The sequence below is a fragment of the Vigna unguiculata genome, chromosome 6 (assembly GCF_037176805.1).
Source record: "Vigna unguiculata cultivar grain cowpea cultivar isolate G323 ecotype 2 chromosome 6, ASM3717680v1, whole genome shotgun sequence".
Lineage (NCBI taxonomy): Eukaryota > Viridiplantae > Streptophyta > Magnoliopsida > Fabales > Fabaceae > Vigna > Vigna unguiculata.
The window spans coordinates 5,560,259-5,584,050 of record NC_140797.1 but is presented as its reverse complement, the minus strand read 5'-3'; the positions used below and the strand labels follow the sequence as shown (position 1 = coordinate 5,584,050).

The 23,792-nt window shown below is 31.9% G+C and overlaps 1 protein-coding gene and 1 long non-coding RNA gene across 3 annotated transcripts; one reads left to right on the top strand and one right to left on the bottom strand.

Annotated features, from left to right (window-relative positions):
* The first annotated feature begins 910 nt into the window (after window positions 1-910).
* Window positions 911-2,635, top strand: LOC146885431 (uncharacterized). The gene is made up of 3 exons (XR_014995540.1): window positions 911-1,516; window positions 1,741-1,794; window positions 2,263-2,635. It is a non-coding gene; the product is annotated as an uncharacterized LOC146885431 (long non-coding RNA).
* A 16,930-nt stretch (window positions 2,636-19,565) lies between these two features.
* LOC114186698 (uncharacterized) lies at window positions 19,566-23,181 on the bottom strand. 2 transcript variants are annotated; one of them, XM_085674179.1, is made up of 6 exons: window positions 22,815-23,181; window positions 22,185-22,272; window positions 21,992-22,096; window positions 21,764-21,839; window positions 20,518-20,641; window positions 19,566-20,347 (listed from the first exon to the last, which is right to left on the bottom strand). In XM_085674179.1, the coding sequence occupies exons 1-4, from the start codon at window positions 22,969-22,971 to the stop codon at window positions 21,836-21,838; spliced, it is 354 nt and encodes a 117-aa protein (XP_085530305.1). In that variant the 5' UTR covers window positions 22,972-23,181; the 3' UTR covers window positions 19,566-20,347; window positions 20,518-20,641; window positions 21,764-21,835. The 2 variants fall into 2 exon arrangements, with proteins under 2 accessions (XP_085530305.1, XP_085530306.1); XM_085674180.1 differs by having other exon boundaries at window positions 19,566-20,322.
* Between the last annotated feature and the right edge of the window lie 611 nt (window positions 23,182-23,792).

Here is a 23,792-nt window from a genome sequence, read left to right as displayed (position 1 = left end):
TGATATTCATAAAAGAAATTCATAAATAAAATATGTCTAATAATACTCAACGTCGCATTCAAGAAACAATTACTAAAATGAAATCAATCATGCCAAACCAAGTATACACCATCACATCATGCTTGAAAAATAAAGTCCCATAACCAAACCAAATTCATATATCACACTTGTATTTAACACGTGCCAAAAATTTAATAAAATACAAGGACAAGAAAAAGAAAGAATGAAAGAAAAACATCACTTAACACTCCAAGTGCTTCTAACCCTTTAAAGAAAATAACCAGATATAATTTATCATACTTGAAATTTTAAAACCCGCTGCCCCAATTTCTTTTACGCATGAAACAAGAGGAAGTCCAAAGATTTTGTACCCTTCATTCACGTGAGAAGCTAAGCCAAAAAGAGAAAGGAAAAGAAATATGGCATGGTCTGCACCAATTTTAAAGACTACAACCCCTCAAAGGTGATATGAGTGTTTTAAAGAAAAAGAGACTAAGCAAACCCGTGGCCCCCACCACCTCATACCTTTACGTGTGATCTTAAGAGAAGAAGAAAAAGAAGGATTTTGAGGAGGAGAGAGGGACGGCTGAAGCACGTGAAAAAGACAAATAAAAACATGCCTTTGAAATAAATGTAAGGGGAAGAAAGAGAGAAAAAAACACAGGAACCCATTATTTCTATGCATTCACGTGGTATCTATAAAGAGAATGAGAGAAAGAAGAGAATCAACCCATGAAGGGAAATGATACTTTAACTAAGTATTTTTTACTTACTTTTGACCCAGTGAGGTGGCATCCTATGTGTACTTTTGATAATATTTTTTCATTTTTTTTCTTTGGTGCACGTTGGATAAAGGAGATTAAAAGGTGCAGGAAAATATTTGAATTTTAACACAGTTTTCACCTTCGAGCCTATTGTCTTTTCTGCTCTTCCATTTCCGATGGTCATCTCTCTATCCTCTGTCTCCTTAGATTTGTTCTGTTTCTTTTCTTATTCTTTTTTTCGTGTTATTCAAAGGTTCTTCTTTTCCTTCACCATGGTTGCCTTCCCTTAGTTCCATCTCCACAACCTCCATAACTTTGCTTCGTAGTTCCTCCTCTCCACTCCAAGGGTTTCTATTGATAAAAAAATCTCTGCATCCTCCCCCACTCCCATCAATATCTTGACATCCTACCAACCTTATATTGTCTACGTCCTATCTTTCACTACCTTTCTTCTTCAAAAAATGAAGTTTTCCTCTGTAGTTTGAGATGTTGGTCCCAATTGTTGAAATTAGGGTTCAAGTTTTAATTCATGAACTCGATCTCTACAATGAGTTTAATCGTCATCGTGCGTCATCATTGTTAAGGATTTAATGAGGTTGGTCACATTAAAACCCTAACTTATTTTTTTCAGAAGTCGCGACCACATAACCTAGTGTTGATTTTCATAATCGAAGAGCGAGAAAGATCTCAATATTGAAAACGAGAGAGAGGCGTGATGCACGAGTTTATGAAGAATCGAGGTTTCTGGGAAGGTTTGTGATTCCACTTTTGTCCGTCCAGTTCTTCATTGGTGTTTTAACATATAATTATGTGAGATCTTTGATTTATGGCACTGGTGTGGTTGCCATTGTCTTCTGCACTAAAGACTCTCGTCGAAATTTGGTGATTAGTTTTTTTAGGTGTTTGCTTAGTGCTTAATATATTTCGATTTTAAATGGTTAATGATTGTTCTTCTAACTTGCCTTATCTTTTCTAGGGTACTAGAGGTTCTTACCTCATTCTAATGTCGAGGTTCATTTTCTTGCTATAGGTTAGTGATAATTTTGTTCCTACTTGGAGTAATTTCTACTCCAATTGTGATTTTTAAGGTTTATTGTTTAAGTTACTTTTAACTTTTGCATATGAATTGGACATTTTATTATTTCTTTTATGAGATTATGTTTGTTGTTGGATAATAGTACTATGACTTTTGTACTCAATGGAGAGTAAATGTACACGGAGAAGTTCCAGGTTAATGCATTATTCTTGTTTGTAAAGTAAAATTGAGTTTTTAGTTCCTATACTTTGAGAGAAATTTGGTTATCATACTTGTATTTTCAAGCTTTTTTTAAAATTAGCATTTAGTAATAGTTTTTTTTTACTATTACAAACTTGAAATAGGGACTGAATTAACATTTTCATCATATTGAGGATTAAATTGATCAGTTTGAAATTTGAATGTGAAAGGACTGAAGTCAATTTATAAATATCATAATTAGTGAATAATGTTTTTATGCAGGATGGAATATATGCTAGTGAGGATGTTATATACCACATACCACACTGAAATAGATGATGTGACGACAATTAGAGCAAGCACGCCCATGTTTCTTATGTCTCGGGAGATTAAATCACTAGGTGTGAAATGGGTTATTTCAGGAGAAGGATTAGATGATATATATATATATATATATATATATATATATATATATATATATATATATATATATATATATATATATATATATATATATATATATATATATATATATATATATATATATATATATGAGATCTTTGGAGGGTATCTATACTTTCACAAGCCACCTAAAAAAGTTTATATTTTATTTTTAGTGTAATTTTTCTATACATTTTAAATTCCAAAAATAATATGCTTTTATGCGGACAATCATGTGTCTTTTTCAGTGTGAGATTTTGTACAGATAACACTGCACATTGAATTTCATTTTTCAGTCAGGAGACCACTATATGGTTGAATCCAATGGGTATAGTAGTTGTCTTTAAAAACTTTTCCATGTCTTACCATTGACTGAAATCATAAAACATTAAAAGGTCTTATGTAGGAAAGAAAGACGTTCAAAATAAACTGCTTTTACGTGTAAAAATATATGTCTTTCTGGGTGCGATATTTTGTACAAATAATATTGCACATTAAATTTCTAGTCAGGACACCACTTAATTCTTGCACCCAATGGGGTATAGATGTTGTCATTAAAAACTTTACCAAAATGGAGTCTCATTTCGTACAGCGAGATTAAAATTTTTTATACGACTTATGAAACAAAGAGACACTTATAAAAGAAATTGTCTTTATATGTACAATTATGTGTCGTTTTCTGTGTAAGATTTTGTACACATTAAATTGCTTATTGAATATCAAAGTTTCTTAGACACGTTACTGAGATAAAAACCATTATTTTGATTGTGAAGTTGACAAAATATCAAAGTGTAGGAAGTCATATGATATACGTTACTTAAATGGCTTTCTATTTTTTTTTTATCTTCATAAGATTTTGTACACATGATCATGTGTATTCAATTAGGTAGTTCCCAAATGAGTACTCCCAATACACTATTATTTTTCATCAATTGCTTAACCAAATCAACGTTAACTATTACTAGTAGAAAAATAACTCTTCATTGTTAACACAATAACATTAACAAAGTTAAATGACTTTCTGTGTATAACTATATGTTTTTTTCTTTGTAAAATTTTGTACACATGGTTATGTTCATTCAATTAGGTAGTTCTCACAATAGTACTATGTTACTCCCAATACACTATTAATTTTGATTAATTGTGTATCACAAAAGCACATTTGAAAGGCTACCTCCATTTCCATATCATAGTATCAACAACAAACATAAGTGTCTTTCTGTATACAAGTATTTGTCTTTTTCTTTGTAAGATTTTGTACACATGGTCACGTAAGTGTCTTTCTGTATACAAGTATCTATCTTTTTCTTTAGTACATGTTTATTCCTAAAATGCTATTAATTTTAATTTTTAATTATCATTAATTGTTTCACTAACTCTAACCGTAACAAACTTAAATATCTTTTTGTGTACAAGATTTTTTTTCTTTGTAAGATTTTGTACACATGGTAAATATATTTCTGTGTACAAGTATTTGTCTTTTTTTTTTTTTGTAATATTTTGTACACATGGTGGTGCTCATGATACCAGAAAAACCACCATTTATTGCTAACATAATAATAGTAATAAACTTAAATGACTTTTTGTGTACCACCATCTTTTTGTTTTTCGTAAGATTTTGTACATATGGTATTAATTCACATAACTGTATGTATGTGTACAACAACTTTTTTGTGTTACTTATTTCTTTACGCCACATTTATGAAATTTTCGTATAAAGTTTTAGGTAACATTTTTAATTTGTAACATATAAAGAACATAATTATAATTTTCATAATTTAAATACTAAAATTGATAACATAATATTATTATAATTTAAATTAAAAAACAACAACAAATATATTCATATTCTATATTCCTTTATGCCACATTTATGAAATTGTGGTATAATGTTTTGGGTAACATTTTTAATTTGTAACATATAAAGAACATAATTATAATTTTCATGATTTAAATACTAAAATTGATAACATAATATTATTATAATTTAAATTAGAAAACAACAACAGATATATTCATATTCTATGTTTTGGAAGAACTTTCATTTTACGTATTCAAAATCTTAATAGTACATTTCCTTATCATTAAAATGTTTACAAAAGAATATTTAAATTGAAAAGAAACTCCCACTAAGAACATTTACAAGAATAAAAGTATTTATATATTTTGTCAATTCTCTTCTCCAAATCATCTTCAACTCCACCTTGCAAAAAGTAAACAATATTAAGTCATGGACAATATTTATAGTAAGTGGTCCAACTTTAACTTCTCCTTATACTAATTGATTTTTAACTCTTAACTGAAATAGAACTTTTAACAATATCCAAACAATACCTTTTGTCAAAGTTACATGGATAAGGTATGCAACTTCATACATATATTATTTGACATGTGCAAATAAAATTAATGCCTTAAGCATAGCACATAAGCACATAACATAAGCACTAAATAATTAACTCTCATGGTACGAATTGACCATAATCTCACCCATGAATATGCAACACTCAATCACCATATGATCAATATAAAGTTATATTTGAAAATTAAAATAGAACAAGTATACACCATGTTTTTTCTTTAATAATTGGTGTGGTAACCTCAAGTATCATGTAGTTGGATTGTAGCCATTGGGGATTGGAGTGATTCCTACAAGTAATCGTTCTTTTTTGTTTCACTTCTTACCACATTCCTAACCATTCAAGTTGAATTGGAACATGCTATTCAACATTTGATATGAGACTAAACAAAAGGAAAAATGTATCGTTTGACTATTTTCAAAAGAAAGATCTATGAATTCAATTTCTTTCTACCATCCTTTAAAAAGCAAAACAAATGACAAATGAATAAATTCCAATGATGAATTAGCACGAAACACTAAACCACATAATTTGTTACAGATTACTTAGATCAAAACTCTATATAAGAAAAAAACAACATACTTGCTTGGTAAATACAAAATGTTTAGAACAAATTCTACCTAATTCATGCAACAACATATTGTACCAAAAACAAATAGAAGAACTTCAAGATTGTGACCCATAATCCCATTAAGTACAAAATTCATATTACTATTATCCAACAATAAACATAATCTCATAAAAAAAAATGTCCAATCCATATGCAAAAGTTAAAAGTAACTTATGAACCTTAAAAACCACAATTGGAGTAGAAATTATTCCAAGTAGGAACGAAATTATCCCTAACCTATAGCAAGAAAATGACCCTCCACAATGGAATGAGGTAAGCACCTCTAGTACCCTAGAAAAGAGAAGGCAAGTTAGAAGAACAATCATTCACCATTTAAAATCGAAATATATTAAGCACTAAGCAAACACCTAAAAAACTAATCACCAAACTTCGGTGAGAGTCTTTAGTGTAGAAGACAATGGCAACCACACTAGTGCCATAAATCAAAGATCTAACATAATTATATGTTAAAACACCAATGAAGAACTCGACGGACAAAAGTGGAATCATAAACCTTCCCAGAAACCTCTCTTCGATTCTGAAAATCAACACTAGGTTATGTGGTCGCGACTTCTGAAAAAAATAAGTTAGGGTTTTAATGTGACTAACCTCATTAAATCCTTAACAATGATGACGCACGATGACGATTAAACTCATTGTAGAGACCGAGTTCATGAATTAAAACTTGAACCCTAATTTCAACAATTGGGACCAACATCTCAAACTACAGAGGAAAACTTCATTTTTTGAAGAAGAAAGGTAGTGAAAGATAGGACGTAGACAATATAAGGTTGGTAGGATGTCAGGATATTGATGGGAGTGGGGGAGGATGCGGAGATTTTTTTTATCAATAGAAACCCTTGGAGTGGAGAGGAGGAACTACGAAGCAAAGTTATGGAGGTTGTGGAGATGGAACTGAGGGAAGGCAACCATGGTGAAGGAAAAGAAGAACCTATGAATAACATGAAAAAAAGAAGAAGAAAAGAAACAAAACAAATCTGAGGAGGCAGAGGATAGAGAGATGACCATCGGAAATGGAAGAGTGGAAAAGACAATGGGCGCGAAGGTGAAAATTGTGTTAAAATTCAAATATTTTCGTACACCTTTTAATCTCCTTTATCCAGCGTGCACCAAAGAAAAAAAAATGAAAAAACATTATCAAAATTACATATAGGATGCCAAAAAAAAAATGAAAAAAAGTATCAAAATTACACATAGGATGCCAAAAAAAAAAATGAAAAAACATTATCAAAATTACACATAGGATGTCACCTCACTAGGTCAAAAGTAGGTAAAAAATACTGAGTTAAAGTATCATTTCCCATTAATTCCCAATCAACCCATGAATTCCCACCCCTGCAACGTAACCCGTACCCGCTACCAATCCATGAAACAAAGCATTCACTATTGCTCTTCCCTATGAGATGAAGTTGTAACACTAATAAAGAAATCGACGAAAAAAAAAATAGAAGCAAATTTGAGAAACAATTTCCGTAATGGGAGAAACACAAATAACCCTAGGACCACCACTACTAAAATGAGAGAAAGGACTCTAAGATTAGTGTTTCATCTTCACCACCCATTAAGATCACAATTCCAGAATCTAGTGCCCTTGTTGCCATAAACGTCTCCCACGCATCCCTAGCAAGAACAATACCAGAAATAATATAAAAACAAAGTATAGAACAATGATCAATCTAGGAATTTAAATCAAGGGGGACATAGTCGTTCATAACACGCTCCATGAATACTCCATGCGATGCTCGACACTGAACGCGGATAATCCAACCACCAATCACCGTTGTAGGGAAATCATTCGCTATCCAACACTATATTTGGGAATCAAGTATTTTAAATAAATAAAAAAGGGTTAAATATGTTTTTGGTCCCTTAACTTTTAGTGAATTTTGGAATTACTCCATTTTGAAACTTTGGACCAATTTAGTCCTTAATCTCTCGGAATACGTGGATTTAGTGCTTTTAATCAAATTTTGTTAGGTTTATTTGATGTTTCGTACACATGTTAGGATTCTATTTCAGTTGTTTATACTGTTTGACACATTTTTGCTTTAATGTTAAGTCAAATACTATTGTGAAACGCGCTTGAAATGCCAAATAAACTTAACAAAATTTGATTAAAAGGACTAAATCCACGTATTTCAAAAGATGAAGGACTAAATTGGTTCAACGTTTCAAAATGGACTAATTCCAAAATTCACTGAAAGTTAAGGGACCAAAAACATATTTAACCCAAAAAAAAACAAGGCATGGCTGCAAGCTTCAATCCATATGACAAATACAAGAAAGTAAAACCTAAGATGGCATGGCTGCAACGTAAATAGAAAAAAAAACAATGCAAGCTTTTCAAGTTTCATTCATCAAGCAACCAAAATAAGGCCAAGCTTTAACCCAAACAGAAAAGAAAGGTAACTTCCCCTACCTCTCTAGATGATTCCTCTTCTCTACCACAGCCATTGAAAACTCTAACTTGCACTTTTCCTCTCTTTTCCTTCTTCCGTCTACCTCTTTTCTCTAAAGAAAACTTCTAGGGTTTAGCTTTATCTAATCCCACCCAATAATTCTGTTAAAATTTTTAGCCCATTTTATTTTTTCCTTATCATTTAACTCCAAAAGATAAAAAAACAAAAGATATAACAGAAAAGAAAATAAGCACGAAAAAAAACAAATTGGTTGCAGCGTTTGAACCCAATATTTCTGCATGCTAGAAACACAACCCCATTCACTCTCCATGGGCCCCACTCCTTTAAAGGAGAACAAAAATTGAAATTTTTAAGCAACACTAAGCCAATTTCCATCCGCAAGGTTCGAACCCCTGGAGCCTCACCTGTGCACGAAACTTTCAGTACTAGGCTATATGCCATCACATGATATAATATGCATTATAAGAATTAAATCCTTATACTCCACAAACCATAATTCCTTAAAGTAGATAAATAGGAACTCTAATTACTCATTTAATTAAATTTAGTCTTTTGTCATGACTAAATTTATTTATAGATCCATACCAAAATATAAATCACTATTTAATTTTACCTAAAGTGTTCCAAGTTGTTCCTGGGTCTTACATGGTGCAAGAGGAGAAATTAGGGTTTCTCAAGGGAGATATGAAGATGATGACGTGGCACCATTTGGTTGGCTGAATTTTGAGTTGCTGGATCAATATAGGTGTCAACATGTGGTTGGATAAATTTGAAATTTAGGGATTGCCACATGGCATGATCTGAGTGCCTTTTATTAATGAGTGGAAAAAGGGATGAAAATAGACAAAGGCAGAAGTGTAGAAGTAAGTTTTGTGTGACCCATTTGGAAAGAGAGAAGTGTATAAGTAATGTATGTGGTGCAAAAGTGATTTTTCAAGAACTTGCTGATTATAACCTTATTCAAAGGTGGTTTGTAACTTCAACCAATTTATTTTCTCACCTTGAATGAGCTTAATCTTAATTTTAGCTGCATCAACAAACGTTAAAATATCCAAGAAATATCACATTTTTTATCACACAAGCTCAAACAACCTAATTATTAGAATTATCAATTAAATCACTCTTTAAGCACACAAATTCAATTAAATACCCAGAATTAAACATTAAATGAGGGCAAAAATATGCACTCATCACTCCTTCTCCTTGTGCTTCTGTTTTCTTGTTTGGCTTTTCTTTTGCAATGATCACCAAAATTAGTGTAAGCAGATGAGGAGACGTCTATTGATCCTGATTAGGTGGAGGGAGATGTTGTCGTGTAGATAGGATGTCTTAGACAACTCTTTTCTCTTAGCATCTTTTTGAAGGACTATTTCTTATGTTCTTAGTTAGTTCTCTGTTTTAGTATCCTTTTGAAAAACTCTTTGATGTATATGTGGATAACTGTAATAGTTATTCTATTATACTTTTTCTCGTTGCTTGTTTATATTAAATTATGTGATGTTTTTTTTAATAGTGTTTTCTGGATGTTACAAAATATGGAATTTGAGAGTTTTAAGATTTATCCATGTTTATGACTAGTGCTTCGTAAAACTTCAAGAGTTAGTGAATTGAAGTTGATATTAAGATTTTAATGCCCATACCCATTCCCAAGAATTTGGTCTCTTATTGTTAAAATACTCTCCTAAGTCATGATTCTCCTCTTAAAACATATTTTTAAAGTTGTTCTTCACTATTACAGTTGTTAGTTACACCTCCAATAGTTGTTGTAGGAGTGAACACAAAACCACCACTCATTGATGAGATTCTAATTGTGATATAAAAAAAAGAGAGAGAAAGATAAAACGAAGCATAATATTTAATATGATTATTATTCAATGGTTACCCTAAAACAACGAGGGTGCATGTGTATATAGGCATGCATGAGTATCATACAAAGACCCAAAAGCTAAAATTCATCATTCACGTAATATCCCCTCTAAAACTTATGTGTGAGTGAGGAACTATCATATGTTTTTGTCTGAATTTATCAAAAGAAGTAAAAGATAAAGGCTTTGTGAAGACATTCGCTACTTGATGTTGTGATGGAAGATGAACCAATTGAATGAGTTTTTGTTGAAGATGGTCACGAACGAAATGAACGTCAAGTTCAAAATGCTTGGACCAAGTGTGCACAATGGGGTTGTCAACCAAAAGGATAGCTCCCTCATTATCTAAATAAATGTTGGGAGTTGATATAGTGACACAATTCTCTTTGATAAGAGATTGAATCCAAATAATAAAAACACTGATAAAGCTTTTCCCCAAGCTAGGCCCGCTCTGGCTCTATGCCTCACCAATACCACCTACAACATCACATGCTCCCATGTAATGCAATACACGATCATCGCCAAACACAAGCAGATAGGGTGAGCTAACAGTAACATATAATAATTCAAATATATATAAACTTACACTCATCAAAGGAACTCTATCATTTGATACAAAGCCACATGGCCACCACCATGTTATCCATAATCTACGTCTTTAGATGAATACCTCAAGATACTCTTGCTGCCACACTTACAAGCCACAACTTGTAGAACATGTGCAGGAACCTGCTACGGACCACACTCCATAATGCTAGGTGGAGTTCCTAATACGAACATAGCTCGTAATGTCCCAAGACTACCAAACTTACCGAGGAGGGCAATCTTTTGGACCCATCTGTACGAGCCACAACTCATACACTCACACCAACAACACTTGCCAATCCAAGCCACAACTCAAGGATTCCTTGTGTTCATCTGCCATCTTGAGTCACAACTCAAGAGATGTCATTCCGAGCCACAACTCAAGAAATGCCACATGTTTAACCCCTATCCCGAGCCACAACTCAAGGGATACGTTCTGGGCCACAACTTAAGGAACACTCCAACAAGTCTCTCTTAAAGGTATCACCCAAACCTTGTAGACCACACACGTTCCAAAATAAACAGACCTTCTACCTCTAGGTTATCGCCTGACACTACTCTAGAGCTGCCAGGCGAAAGCCAGTTCCAGACCGCCTGGCGAAAGTCACACGCCGCCAGACACCATGTGTTGTAGAGCCCACTACATTCCAATTGTTGCTTAGCGGAACCCTTCTCATCGCCAGGCCCTAAGCGCTATAATAGCCTCTAGAATAGCAGCCATTGCCTCGCGGCTCGAATCCCACCATTAGGCGCTACACCAATACAATGAGTTGTACTGGTTTTATGGACAACAGGGCAGGGTTAAACACAATCCAACATCAAGACCCAAAATGCTCTCTCCCAATTTAATTCCATCAGGTTCCACAGTCTTAAACTCCATACTCTAGATTTATCTCCATATTTCTAATTCCCATGTGATTTCACCGACACAAGTATTCCATCACTTAGACTTGATTGTAACTTAACATGCTCTTCTTAATTCACACACCATCCCTGGTTGGTACTTACAACCTAGTTCTATTATTCATCATTCCTCCGTAATCAATGTCCCTTTACCATTTGGAGTAGTATCTATTTCATCATTTCACTCTCATTAGTCCTATCCATAACAAAGTTCAATTTTTAGTAATTCATGCCACTTATTAGAAAAAATTCACACCTTATTATCACTATCCATTCCAACCACTTTTCTGAAATACCACTCCCCACTTCCACTCTTTACTATTTATTCTCTCATATTTTCAACCTAGGCAACTTTAAGGAATCATCCAAACAGAGGTCCTATTTTGCATTCCATTTATCATATAGTGCCCACTCAATTCCCAAGAACCTTTTAGACCCAACTCCCCGCTACCAGTCCAGTGAAATAACAAAATGCCCCTGCCCTAGTAGTGCGCTTGGCGGCCCATTCATGCCGCCAGGCGGTTCATCACAGAAACACAATAACACACAGGAAAATTCATGTGTCGCCTGACGTCTTTGAAGGCCCGCCAAGCGATTTTTGGGAATTTTCCAGAAACCCAGAAATTTAGCATTTATAAAACGGAATCATACAATATCATGCTATACATCATGCAGTTAAATATAAAATATAAAAATTGTCGTACTTCAGCTCCCCTAACCTGGATTCCTAGATTAAAATTGATAGTTATTGAGCTTCTTCCTTGATCAATAATGGTCTCCTTAGTGCTTCATCAGTTCAGCTCTCATTCTCACTCAATTGGCACTTTGATACTCTGTAAAACCTCTCCTCCCAGTCCTCACTAACAACAACCTTCAAAACTCTCTCTTTTTCCTCTTAATTGGCCAATTACTAAGCCTTAATGGTGGTTAATGGCAAGGAAACGAAAATCACTTTAATGGTGATTGTAATTGCCATTCAAGGATCATTATGAGTTGTTTTCCAGCCCTCTTAGCTGCCCCTCTCAGTTAGGGTTTCTGGCCTTTCAAATTCATGTCAAAAAGAATTTTGGCAAAAAGAAAGTTTATTGTGTCTACCAAGGTTCAAACCCACGACCATGTAAATGCCACAAATGCCAAATAAATGCAAAACCATTGAACTAATTCATGTTTCATCATAATTCCTATAAATGTAGGATTTTATTAACACTCATCATGATCCATACTTTATCAAAATAAAACTTAATTAAAATAACACACAATTGATATAAATAGGACTCGATCCCCAATCCTCTCCACATATACCCAAGTACTCTCAACCACTCGAACTAGTACTTTTCAGCGTCATAAAAATCCATATTAAATGCCATAAAAGCTTTAACTACCCACATTTATTAATTAATTATTAATTTAATTAATTAAATTTCTTGGGTCTTACACTAAATGTTTCATTATAATCACACCTTGGAGTTTGATCATACCCTTTCACGACTAATCTGGCCTTGTGCCTTTGACATGTACCATTAGCTTTGTACTTATTCCTGGATATCCACTTACTATAAAACTATTAAGGATCTTTAAGATTTAGGATTCTCACATGATAAAACAATATAAAGCACTAACCTTGATCCATAAGAGATCTTGTGAATATGTATTCTTCAATTTGTAATTTTGTGTGCTCTTCAACCACCATTTTCCAATCTATCTCTTTGCCTTTCTTTTCTCTTCTCACCCGTTTTTGATGGGTTACTTTAAAAAGAACCTTATGGCTAGAAACAGAACCCCAATCCCTTTTTATAAACCAACGTTCATTAAGTTGATTTTTATTTTATCGTTATTTTATTTTATTATCACCTCCCATAATAATAACCAATAGGTCTTTAAATTTTTATTAAATCACAATTGTGACCGCCATGACTATTATTATTTCTGTATCTATTATTATTTTTGTATCTATAATGAAACCAATTTATTAAGGTCTTTTAATGCGCATTATGTTTATGTATTAAATCACATAATGTTATGACATCATATGAGTCAAGTGGGAGAATGTTAGAATTAATTGACGAATTAATTCTATTAGTGACTCACTTGAAATATTATGATGACCCAATTGTGATTTAATAAAATTTAAATACCTATTGGTTATTATTATTGGAAGTGATAATAAAATAAAATAAAGATAAAATGAAAACCAACTTGAGGGACATTGGTTTATAAAAGGGATTGGGGTTCTGTCTCTGGCCATAAGGTTCTTTTCACTGTAAACCATCACGAACGTGTGAGAAGAGAAAAGTAAGGCAAAGAGATAGATTGTGAAAAGGTGGTTGAAGAGCACACAAAATTACAAATTGAAGAATGCATATTCACTGGATCTCCCATGGATCAAGGTTAGTACTCTATTACCTTTTATCGTGTGAGAATAAATTCTAAAGATCCTTAATTGTTTTACAATAACGACAACCATTAGTAGAAGTAACAGGGGATGGACCCCGAATATCAACGTAAATGAGCTGTAAAGGAAGAGTATACAAAGATTGAGAAGATTTAAAAGGAAATTGATTAGCTTTAGCAACAATGCATGGTTTACAAAAATCTTTAGTGTTATTACAAGCAATATTACATGAACGAAGAACAAGAGAAACTATAAGAGAAGCAAGATGTCTTAAACAATAATGCAAAAGCTTAAACAACGACTTATCTGTTTCACGAACATTGTTGAAAAAAATGCAATTGTTATTATGCAGCAATTTCGGAAACACATATAAACCGTCTTTAACTAGCCCTTGGAGAATGATCGAGTGAGTTGTCAAGAATCCAAGTGTGAGTCTAAGTCCCACATTGGTTAGAAATAAGAAAGTAGAACACTATATAAGGATAAAGACCCAAAACATTAAGGCAATGGGTTTATGGGTCTTTATCCTTATATAATGCTCGTCTTGAGTTTTAACAAGGCAACGATCAATATGAAACTTAAGATATACTTTATTGTCTTTGGCAAATTGTGACACACTAATGATATTCTTGGTCATAAAAGGAACATGAAGAAGATTGTTGAGATATAAAGGTGTATTTCTATATGGTGGTGTAAACGAAGCTGACTGATAACATTGTTGTTGACGTGATCAAATTAATACTACTTAAAGTTAACTTTAAATCGTCTCCCAATGAACACATAATTGATTTCTAACAAATTAGTACTTATAAAAACAATACAAAGAGTTAGTCAAATAAAATAATAAAAATATAAGAGGATTAAGATAACCAAAGAAAGAAATAGAATTGAAGATAAAAAGAGATGAAAACAATAGTAAAAAAATAGGTTGATTCCACTGTTTTTTTCAAAATAAGATTCATCATTGGTTTTCTACAAATAATTCTTATTGATTTCTTGTCTAAGATTTCAAATTAATCAATGTAACTTCTCAATTAATTTGTTGACATCCTCACAATTAACCAAAGTAACTTCTCAATCAAAAGTAAGAACTTTATAGATTAATCATAGTAAATTTAACCAAATTAACTTTTAAATTAAATATTACTATGCCTAATCATGTGTATTCTTTTACCTCTTGTATCTAGTGAAAATATAATTAACCAAAGTAACTTCTTGATTAATTCTAATCAAAGTTTTCACCTTTCATCAAAGTAACTTCTCAATGATTAGCAAAACCTCATTCAATCATATGAAAGTTTCTAAATTTAACCAAAGTAACTTTTCAATTAAAATTTAAAAACCATTGAACTCATATGATTGTTATGTTGTAGACTTAACACTGTGCTAACTTGCCACAATGTAAAAATCATTCTTTTACTAGATTAAGAACCAAAAGAAATAGATGAAAATAAATCACAACAAGAATCAAAAAAACAAACATTTTTATTCATCTAACCTTAGAATCCAATTAAAAAATTATAGTGGAACTAACCCTTGAAGCTTAGCCCTCCATGGAATGTAAAAGTGAAATAAAAATAAAAGAAGAGAAGGTGGAGAGAGAAGACGAAATTAGGCCCCCCTAAAGGGTTTGTTAGTTATTATCTTTTGATATTTTATGATATAATTAAATCAGATAATTATTTAAAAATATCAAATAAAATATATAAAGATATATTTTTCCTAAATTATCTTTTATCATACATATTTACGAATTATCAAAGCCCTTTTTCTGAAAAAATATTGGAAAAAACGCAAGGTCCAAATTTTGTTGCTTGTTCTCTCTTTTTGGCTTAGCCAAAGTTCTTCACTTTTTCAAGGTTTTCTTGCCTTCTTCATGATTTTTGTAATTTTCTATTCTCAAATTTATCTTTAAGGTTTCATGAAGTTTTAGTCAATTTATCTCCACACCTCCATGAGCTCAACTTAGTTACAGCTGCACTAACACACATCAAAATATACAAAGAATATTTATACAACTAAAAAACTCTTTTTAACATGTTTTTGTATCTCATGCTTAATAAACTCAATTATAACCTCTCCTACTACTCACTATTCAACTTAACAAGATCATGCCATGTGGCAATCTACCACTAAACATTTGAGCCAATGAGATGTTGCCACCTCATCATCTTCAACCTCCCAACACAAATAGATATGTCACGCACATAGCACGCTGTCAGCCACCACGCTAGTGTCCCTTCAACCTCGACAGAGTTGCAGATCGTAACAGTGCCGACGGTGCACCATCTTCAAGGATACAACATGCAACAAGACCTCCCACCATAGACCACCTCACGTTGTTGCTAAAAATAGAAAATGTGACCGAGAACCCACCGGACAAAATGAACAAACCACCGTTCATGCATTAAAGCAACCACACCGTACAACCTCACCAATTCGCAACCTACATCTGAAACACGACTTACATGCAGCATTTAGGAGCCACGACGAAGCCCTTTTCATAATGTTATTTTATCGTAGGAACACGTATGTCCACCGCAAGTCACTGCCAACCACCATTTGAAACCTTAAGCATCATCTGAAAAAGCAAAACCAGACCAAAAGTAGTATAGTTCAATGTGTTGCCACTTTATAAACAACAACTCTCTACTTGTGAAAAAACTTTATTGACCTATTGTTGTTGTTGTTGTTTATTCATACAATATACAATACAATTTATAGACTCACATTTTCTAATCATTGTACTAAAAACAACTATAAACGGCTAACTCATTAACTACCTAGACTCCAATGGCCAGTGCATTAACCACTCACAACGGCTAGTTTCTTATAATGGCTAGTTACCCATAATGGTTAATACATTTAAGTTTATTAAAAACTCAAGGGAATCCGGCGAGAGCAAACAACAACGAGGCCAACAAACTAGTACATTGTCTTGCACGAGAATGATGAGGAAAAGGCTTAATTTTGGGACAAGGTGGGAGTTGCCCATGTCAACTTCTCATTGGATAGTCAAAGGGTCAACCAAAGTCTGGTCAAATGGTCAAACAATAGGGGTTAAAGTATAAACATTGATATATTTGAATTTATTTGCAAATTTAGACTATAGAGTTGCAAAAGGCTTATTTGAAAAAATAATGCAAATACTAGTTGATTATAATTTTTCAGATATCTTTAAGTAATTAATTGGGAAAAATACGTTTTTGGGCCCTCAAGTCTAACCTAAGAGTGAAAACAATTGCAAAGAATATAGAAATTTTTACATTGAACTTTATTTAAAATTGTTTGAAGTTGTTAATGGAAAAAATGCTAATAAAAAAATTCAAATTATTGTATTGATATTTTATTACATCATATTTTAATATTATTTTTTTATTTGGATTTATATTTCTAATAATTGTATATTTTTAAAATGTGTAAAATAATTTCTATATAAATGTTTGAATTGGTGTAAAAATAACAATTATATAAATTTGAATGTAAAATTTTAAAATAATTATATATAATTTATATAACAATTTAAAACAAATAAATTTAAAATTTGAAAACAATTTTAAATAAAGTTGAATATGAAATACAAATTTAAATAAATTTAGTTTCGTTAAAAATATATAATAAAAATATCAAATTTAATAAAAAGTAGTTGTATAACATTTATATAAAAATTATTTTTTGTTTCAATTTGGAGAAGGACGAAATTGCTCAATATTTAAAAAAAAAATGGGACTAAATTGAGAAAAAAAAATACATAGACCAAATATAAAATGAAAAAATGACACCTAGCATAACATGTTGCACTATCACTACCACATCATACTATCAAGCGACGTTGGATGATGTCAGCTTAACACGTGACAAATTTTTTATTTTTTTTAAATAAAAAATAAATAAATAATAAAAAAATTAAAAATCATGAAATGACACAATTGAGATAAATAAAGATAAAGAGACTAAAGACATAATTTAACCTATAATTAATTTATAAAATATTAAATACATGTCACACCACATGCTCATATAACCAATTTTGAAAAGTAATATTGAAATATTGCAAACACTCCAAATATATACATCAAGAATTGAACCCTTGACCCCTAACCCATGATAAGGTTTTAGCCAACTATGTTACACTTCACTTCTATCTTAATTATTATTTATTAATTTAAATAATATCTCACATGCAAAACTACAACTTGCAACATTACTTATTTTTCCTGGGTCTTACAAAGATCACATTCTCTCCCTCTAATCTTACACAAGATTGGCTCAAGAGTAAAGCAGGTAAAACACTCGCTTTAGGCCTCCAAAGAAACAAGGCCTCAAAAAAATCTTTTTTACTAATAATATTTTTCTATTAAATTAATTATAATATTATATTTAATAAAAAAAATCTCAAATGTCATAAAATAAAGCTAATAATAGAGAGAAGAAGGAAAGGAAGAAGAGATAATGGAGAGTAACTTTTTTGTGTCTAATTACAGATAAGAAGAGTCCTATTTATAGATACAACATGTAACCCATAAAGGATACAAATCAAATAGTTAATACAAATATTTTACATAAAGAGTAATGAATCATATGAGTATCAATCATATCAATCATATGAGTAACTATATCAAATCATTGGACAATCATTAATTTATAGCACTCCCCCTTGGGTGTCCATTGATAAGAGATTGTGCTTCATTAAAACCTTACTTGGAATATATAATATTGTTCTTTACATCTTTTATTTCCCCCCTCCCCCCTCATTTAAACTTACATAATTAAGATGACAAAGTCCAATCTTGTGAACCAATTGCTCAAAAGTTCTCCTTGGCAAAGACTTTGTAAATAAATATGCTAGATTTTCACATGAATGAATCTTTTGGATATCTATATCATCCTTTCAATTGAACAATGCACTGTTGTCTTCATATATGGTTGTTGATTCCATTCTTCTCAAGGATAGACCACAAGTTTGTCGCACATATTGACTTACGGGCCTTAACCAAACACATTCACGACTTACCTCATGTAATGCTAAAAATTATGCATGATTTGACGATGTTGTTGTTATGGTCTCTTTCACATATTGCCATGAAATCATTGTGATACCACATGTGAACAAGTATCATATTTTGTGATCAACCATTATGACATTATGATAATTTAATACATAACTTGCATTTGCATAATCCATTAGATATAATTTTGAATCATTTGGATAAAGTAATCTCATATTCATAGTACCCTTAAGGTAATGAAGTATATGTTTTACTCCAATCCATTTTCTTCTTGTAGTTAAAGAATTATATCTTGCTTAACAAATTTACAGTGAATGCAATATCAGATCGAGTATAATTAGCAAGATATAATAGTATTCCTATGACACTAAGATATGGTATTTTTGGACCAAGAAGATCTTCATCATTTTCTTGAGGTCTAAGAAGAGCCTTTATCAATATCTAATGACCTCACAACTATCGAAGTGCATAATGGATGTGACTTGTCCATTTAGAACATTTTACGCATCTTAATTATATAAGTCTCTTGATGTATAAAACCACATTTATTTAAATTCTCAATTTCTAATCTCAAACAAAACTTTGCCCTTCAAAGAACCTTCATCTCAAATTCTTTCTTTAAGCAATCAAATATCGATTCATGGTCCATCCACAAAAAAAATACCTAACGTTGTTTATGGTTGATTACATCTAAAATGATATTGAAAGCAATGGATTTGGTCATGATTCAATCGATTTACATTGTCAACATTTTCATTAGGTATCTATATTGATAACTCTTCTTGTATAATTCTTGATAGTGAATTCCAATGCATTTGAAGATAAAGTTGGCATATCAAAATCCTTGGTTGTTTTACCATTCTGAATTAAAAGGTCATTTAAATCCCTCAATAACATAGGAATAAAGTTCACACCGATAAAAGTGTTAGTTGAAGTATAATATTCAAGCATTAAGGTACGAAATTTATTCCATAGGCTTCTAACATCAGTTGGTCCACAAAACGTAATATGGTCACAAACAATCTTTGTAAAGCATGTGGCATTTGTAAAGTTGGTGCTTCAACTAAGCATTCCTGAATACTATTGTCACTTTCTAAAAGTCCCTATTTCTCAACTGGCTTTTTAAATGTGGGACACTATGTTTCATTTGGTGATAATAGATAATCCCAACTAGTTGGTCCTCTTATGTGAGAAAGCAAAATACACAAGAAGAACTTATATCCTTCAAAAGGATATACAATATAAATTCGACTAATAACTTTCTTGTTTGACCTTCTTGGGTACCATTCCTTTTGTCTGTTATTCTAACAATAATGCTCTAGAATTTCTCTATACAAAAATTTTCTAGATTATGGATCTCTTACATTGAGGGTAAAAAAATGTGAGCATGGTTTTGGTGTTGTATCATCATTTAACATGTAATTGATGTTTTGATATTTATAAAATCGCACTTGATGTCGATTTGGTAAATGAATTTGTAATCTTTCAACACATGGATTCATTCGGTAGATTGTAAATATGAAGATTTTCCATAAATCCTTTGGACCATAAATCCATCTAGCATCAAGATGTTGTTGGACTTCTTCTACAATAGATCCTTTATGAATCTTCATTTCTACTCGATTCGGTCCTTTGTATAAGTCTAAGACATGTTGTAATTTGGGTTAAGGCTCCATAAGCACCTTCATACTGCACATGGCTGGGTCCTGGTTCATTTGGGTTCATCCATCAAATGGTCACTGCTTTTCCATCATAATCACATTGCTTTATGTGCACATGTAGTAGAATTAATTAATAACTGAATATAAAAGGCATAACCTCATAATTTGAAATTGTTTCACATGTACAAATTAGGATCTCATCATTGTTGAGTTAAGTAATTAACATCAACTTATAAATAATAAAATAGGCTTTGTTATCTTTGAAAAACTTACTTGTTAAGGTGCATTGTAACCCTTTCAAATTGCAAATACTTCATAATCGATGGGCATGTCCTCTGTTGGCCACTTTGGCCACATCAAAGAGCTAGTGATCCATGCACTCCCATCTCTGATGTAACTGTTGAAATACATGTAGTGCTAATTATATACATGTTCTTTCAAACATATATATGAAACCAACTTAGTAAAGAATATAATTGCACCAAACCTATTCATGTAGTTAACACAACATGCAAAAGGCATAAATCAACATATTAGGTAGAGGTCGATCAAGACTAACATGTAAGAAAATTACATCTTAAGAAACATAATAGAAGTTTGAGAACTTTCTGAGGGGCTTAAATGTTATTTATCACTCAATGTATACTAATCTTTTAAATCTTCAAATTTTATGTGTTTTCTTCTTCATTACAACTTTCTCAACTCCCCACCCTCTTTGTTTGACCAAGTCATTTCTGTGGGCAAAAAACTGGAATCAAGAGCTTTATTCGAAACCTACAAAAATCCAACTCGTGAACTTTTAACATTCATTTCTTGGCAACAAAAGAGCATAAATATCACAACGTATATTCCTTGGAGGAACATGTATCTGCTATATCCTAATGAATTTTAGTGATTGCTTTCTGCAAACACTTTAATGATGGTAACAAATTGTGAGAGTTCTGCAAAGTAGAATTCCCATGGGCCTTGCAAAGCTCCTGTGAAATCATACCGAAGATAAAATTTTATAGAACTACCACTACCATGAGCAGCAAACTTATGAAAAGACTAAATATAAGTAAGTAAAGAATATCTGATACTATTTAAGTATAAATTCCAAATGTGGACAATTCTCTAAAAGATCTGCAAGTGCCTCCACTATTTGTTGGATTTGTAAGGGATTGATGTGGAAACTGGTTGAATATGTGCTGGACTAAACACAAATATTCATTTTTTTAATGAAAGAATCCTCATTCAAGCAAAGGCTAATGATCAAGGATTTACTTGGTTGATTTTAACAATGATCTTCTTCAATATACTGTTCTGAAAGGCCACCTTAAGTTATTAATCACATCAAAGTAGGAAATAATGCAATGAAGAAAGAACATTGTATACAGCTAGATGGAGAGCTATTAAATTTAGATATGTTTCATTTTCAAGTCGCACAATGTTGATTTTGATTCTTCGCTTTCATGATTTAAATTGAAAGACAGATCTACAACTTAGTTATCTTCATTTATATTTGATGCAGAAATTTTACCATTTTTAATAAATTGCTGAGAAATGAAATGATACCCTAAACCCCGTGGTTTCAATCAACAGTTTCTCTACTTTATCTGCACATAAAAATCACCAACCAACAAATTAGATAACTTTTCCACCCAAAGTATCATTGCATGGACCATTATATCTAAAAGAATAAACATTTTAAATAATAAAAATGAAAATATAAAAATATAGTAAAGAGGAAGAGAGAAAAACAATGTACCTCAGAACCATGCTCCATGAGAATTGTTTCTTCAACACCGTAGCTAGCATCCAATAGAAACAACAAAGTTGGAACCACGTAGTTCCATAGGAACCAAGGGTTAGGCTAATAACAAATATTCATCAATCAACACGTGTTCAACAATCTATCAGATTACCCAATATGTTTATTGCAATCACGTTTCTCCACATACCACAAATCTTTAATTCGGATAGCAACCTTAAGTGTTTCCCTTTTGTCGTCAATATCACTGATCATATCCAGTTTCTTCACCATTTTACCTATAATATGTACAACTAACAAATATAATGTTCCAAAAATAATAGAAGGTACAATGTGAGACACAATACAACCAAAACCAAATAATATTACGAATAATACAAAGCAATACATAAGCTAACCGATAGGGTCATACAATAGAAAGCAATCCATAAGCTAACTTATAACCAAAATAACATCATATAGTTCGTCCTACGCAAACATTACCAATCCACAAAAGTTGCGAAAATAATATTACCAACCATAAAAGCACATTTCAACAAAAATAAAGTCATGGATTCAACATTTTACATCAACTTCAACAATCCAAAAACCTTAACTTGTTTGGTAATATAGAAACCTTAGGTTTTCAGGGTAAAATATTCTTTGGTGAAATTAGAAGTTCAGCTACAACAGGGTTTCTGTTGCATTTGAAAAGAAGGAGAACAACGTTCGAAGGGTTTCCCCATTTTACATCAACACTCAATAAAAATAAAACATAACTTGGACTCCATAAAAATAAAAAAATTGTAAGTAAAGGGAAGGTGAGAAAACTCCATATTACCTTCACGAAATAATCTCCAAATATTAGAATCGGAAGCAAAGAAGAGAAAAACCACCATCAGGACTTTCCAATAACACACAAACCAAGCAACACGTATCATGAAGAGAGACCAAGAGCCAAAAAACTGAAAATCTCTAAAACAAAAAACCATACCCATTTACGGAGACGATAATTTGTTCCATATAAGTTGTCAAGATCGAGAACAAAAAGGAAAAATAACAGGAAAATGAAACACAAAAACACATTCCAACCAAACACAACTCGAAAACAAAAATCAACAACTGTTTACAAAAATGAAAAATTCTCCCACAAAAATAGTCGTGAGGAATAACGAAAATAGATACATCATCCCCAAATGAAAGATAATACAAATTTAAACTTGTATCACAAAATTTGAACCATTAGAAGATATATTTCACTGATATATAGAATGTTAGTGCCAACTTCTTCTACAATACACAAAGAGGTAAATGACAACAAAACCTGTTAAATGGACACTTGGCAACATATGAAGTTGGGGTAAAATGGGGATTGAGGACATGTGTCGTTATTCTAGGTATGGGGAATTGGGGTTTTCACCATTGTATTTCTATATTTATAATAAAAGAAGTATTTGACAGATATATATAGGGTTAGTGCCAACTTCTTCTACAGTACACAAAAAGCTAAATGACAGCAAAGTCTAATAAAAAATGGATACTTAGCAACATATGAAGTTGAGGTAAAATGGGGATAAGGGACATATATTGTTATTCTAGGTATGGGTGAATTGGGGTTTTCACTAATACATTGTATTTCTATATTTATAATAGATACAACGTGTTAGAAAATTGCTAATTTCTAAAAACAACACTCATTAATAATGATAAAATAAAGCGATGTTGTGTGTAAAAAAATAATGATGTATTAAAAAAATGAAAGAGTAGTGTGAGGTAATACAGTTTGAGGCTAATACGACACTTTAGGAAATTGATAACC

Excerpts from the sequence above, each read along its gene's own strand:
- LOC114186698 (XM_085674179.1), bottom strand. The coding sequence starts at position 22,971 with ATGGGTATGGTTTTTTGTTTTAGAGATTTTCAGTTTTTTGGCTCTTGG. Across the intron at positions 22,273-22,814 it reads TTGGAGATTATTTCGTGAAG|GTAAAATGGTGAAGAAACTG; the intron begins GTAATATGGAGT and ends TACATATTATAG. Across the intron at positions 22,097-22,184 it reads ATCCGAATTAAAGATTTGTG|CCTAACCCTTGGTTCCTATG; the intron begins GTATGTGGAGAA and ends ATTTGTTATTAG.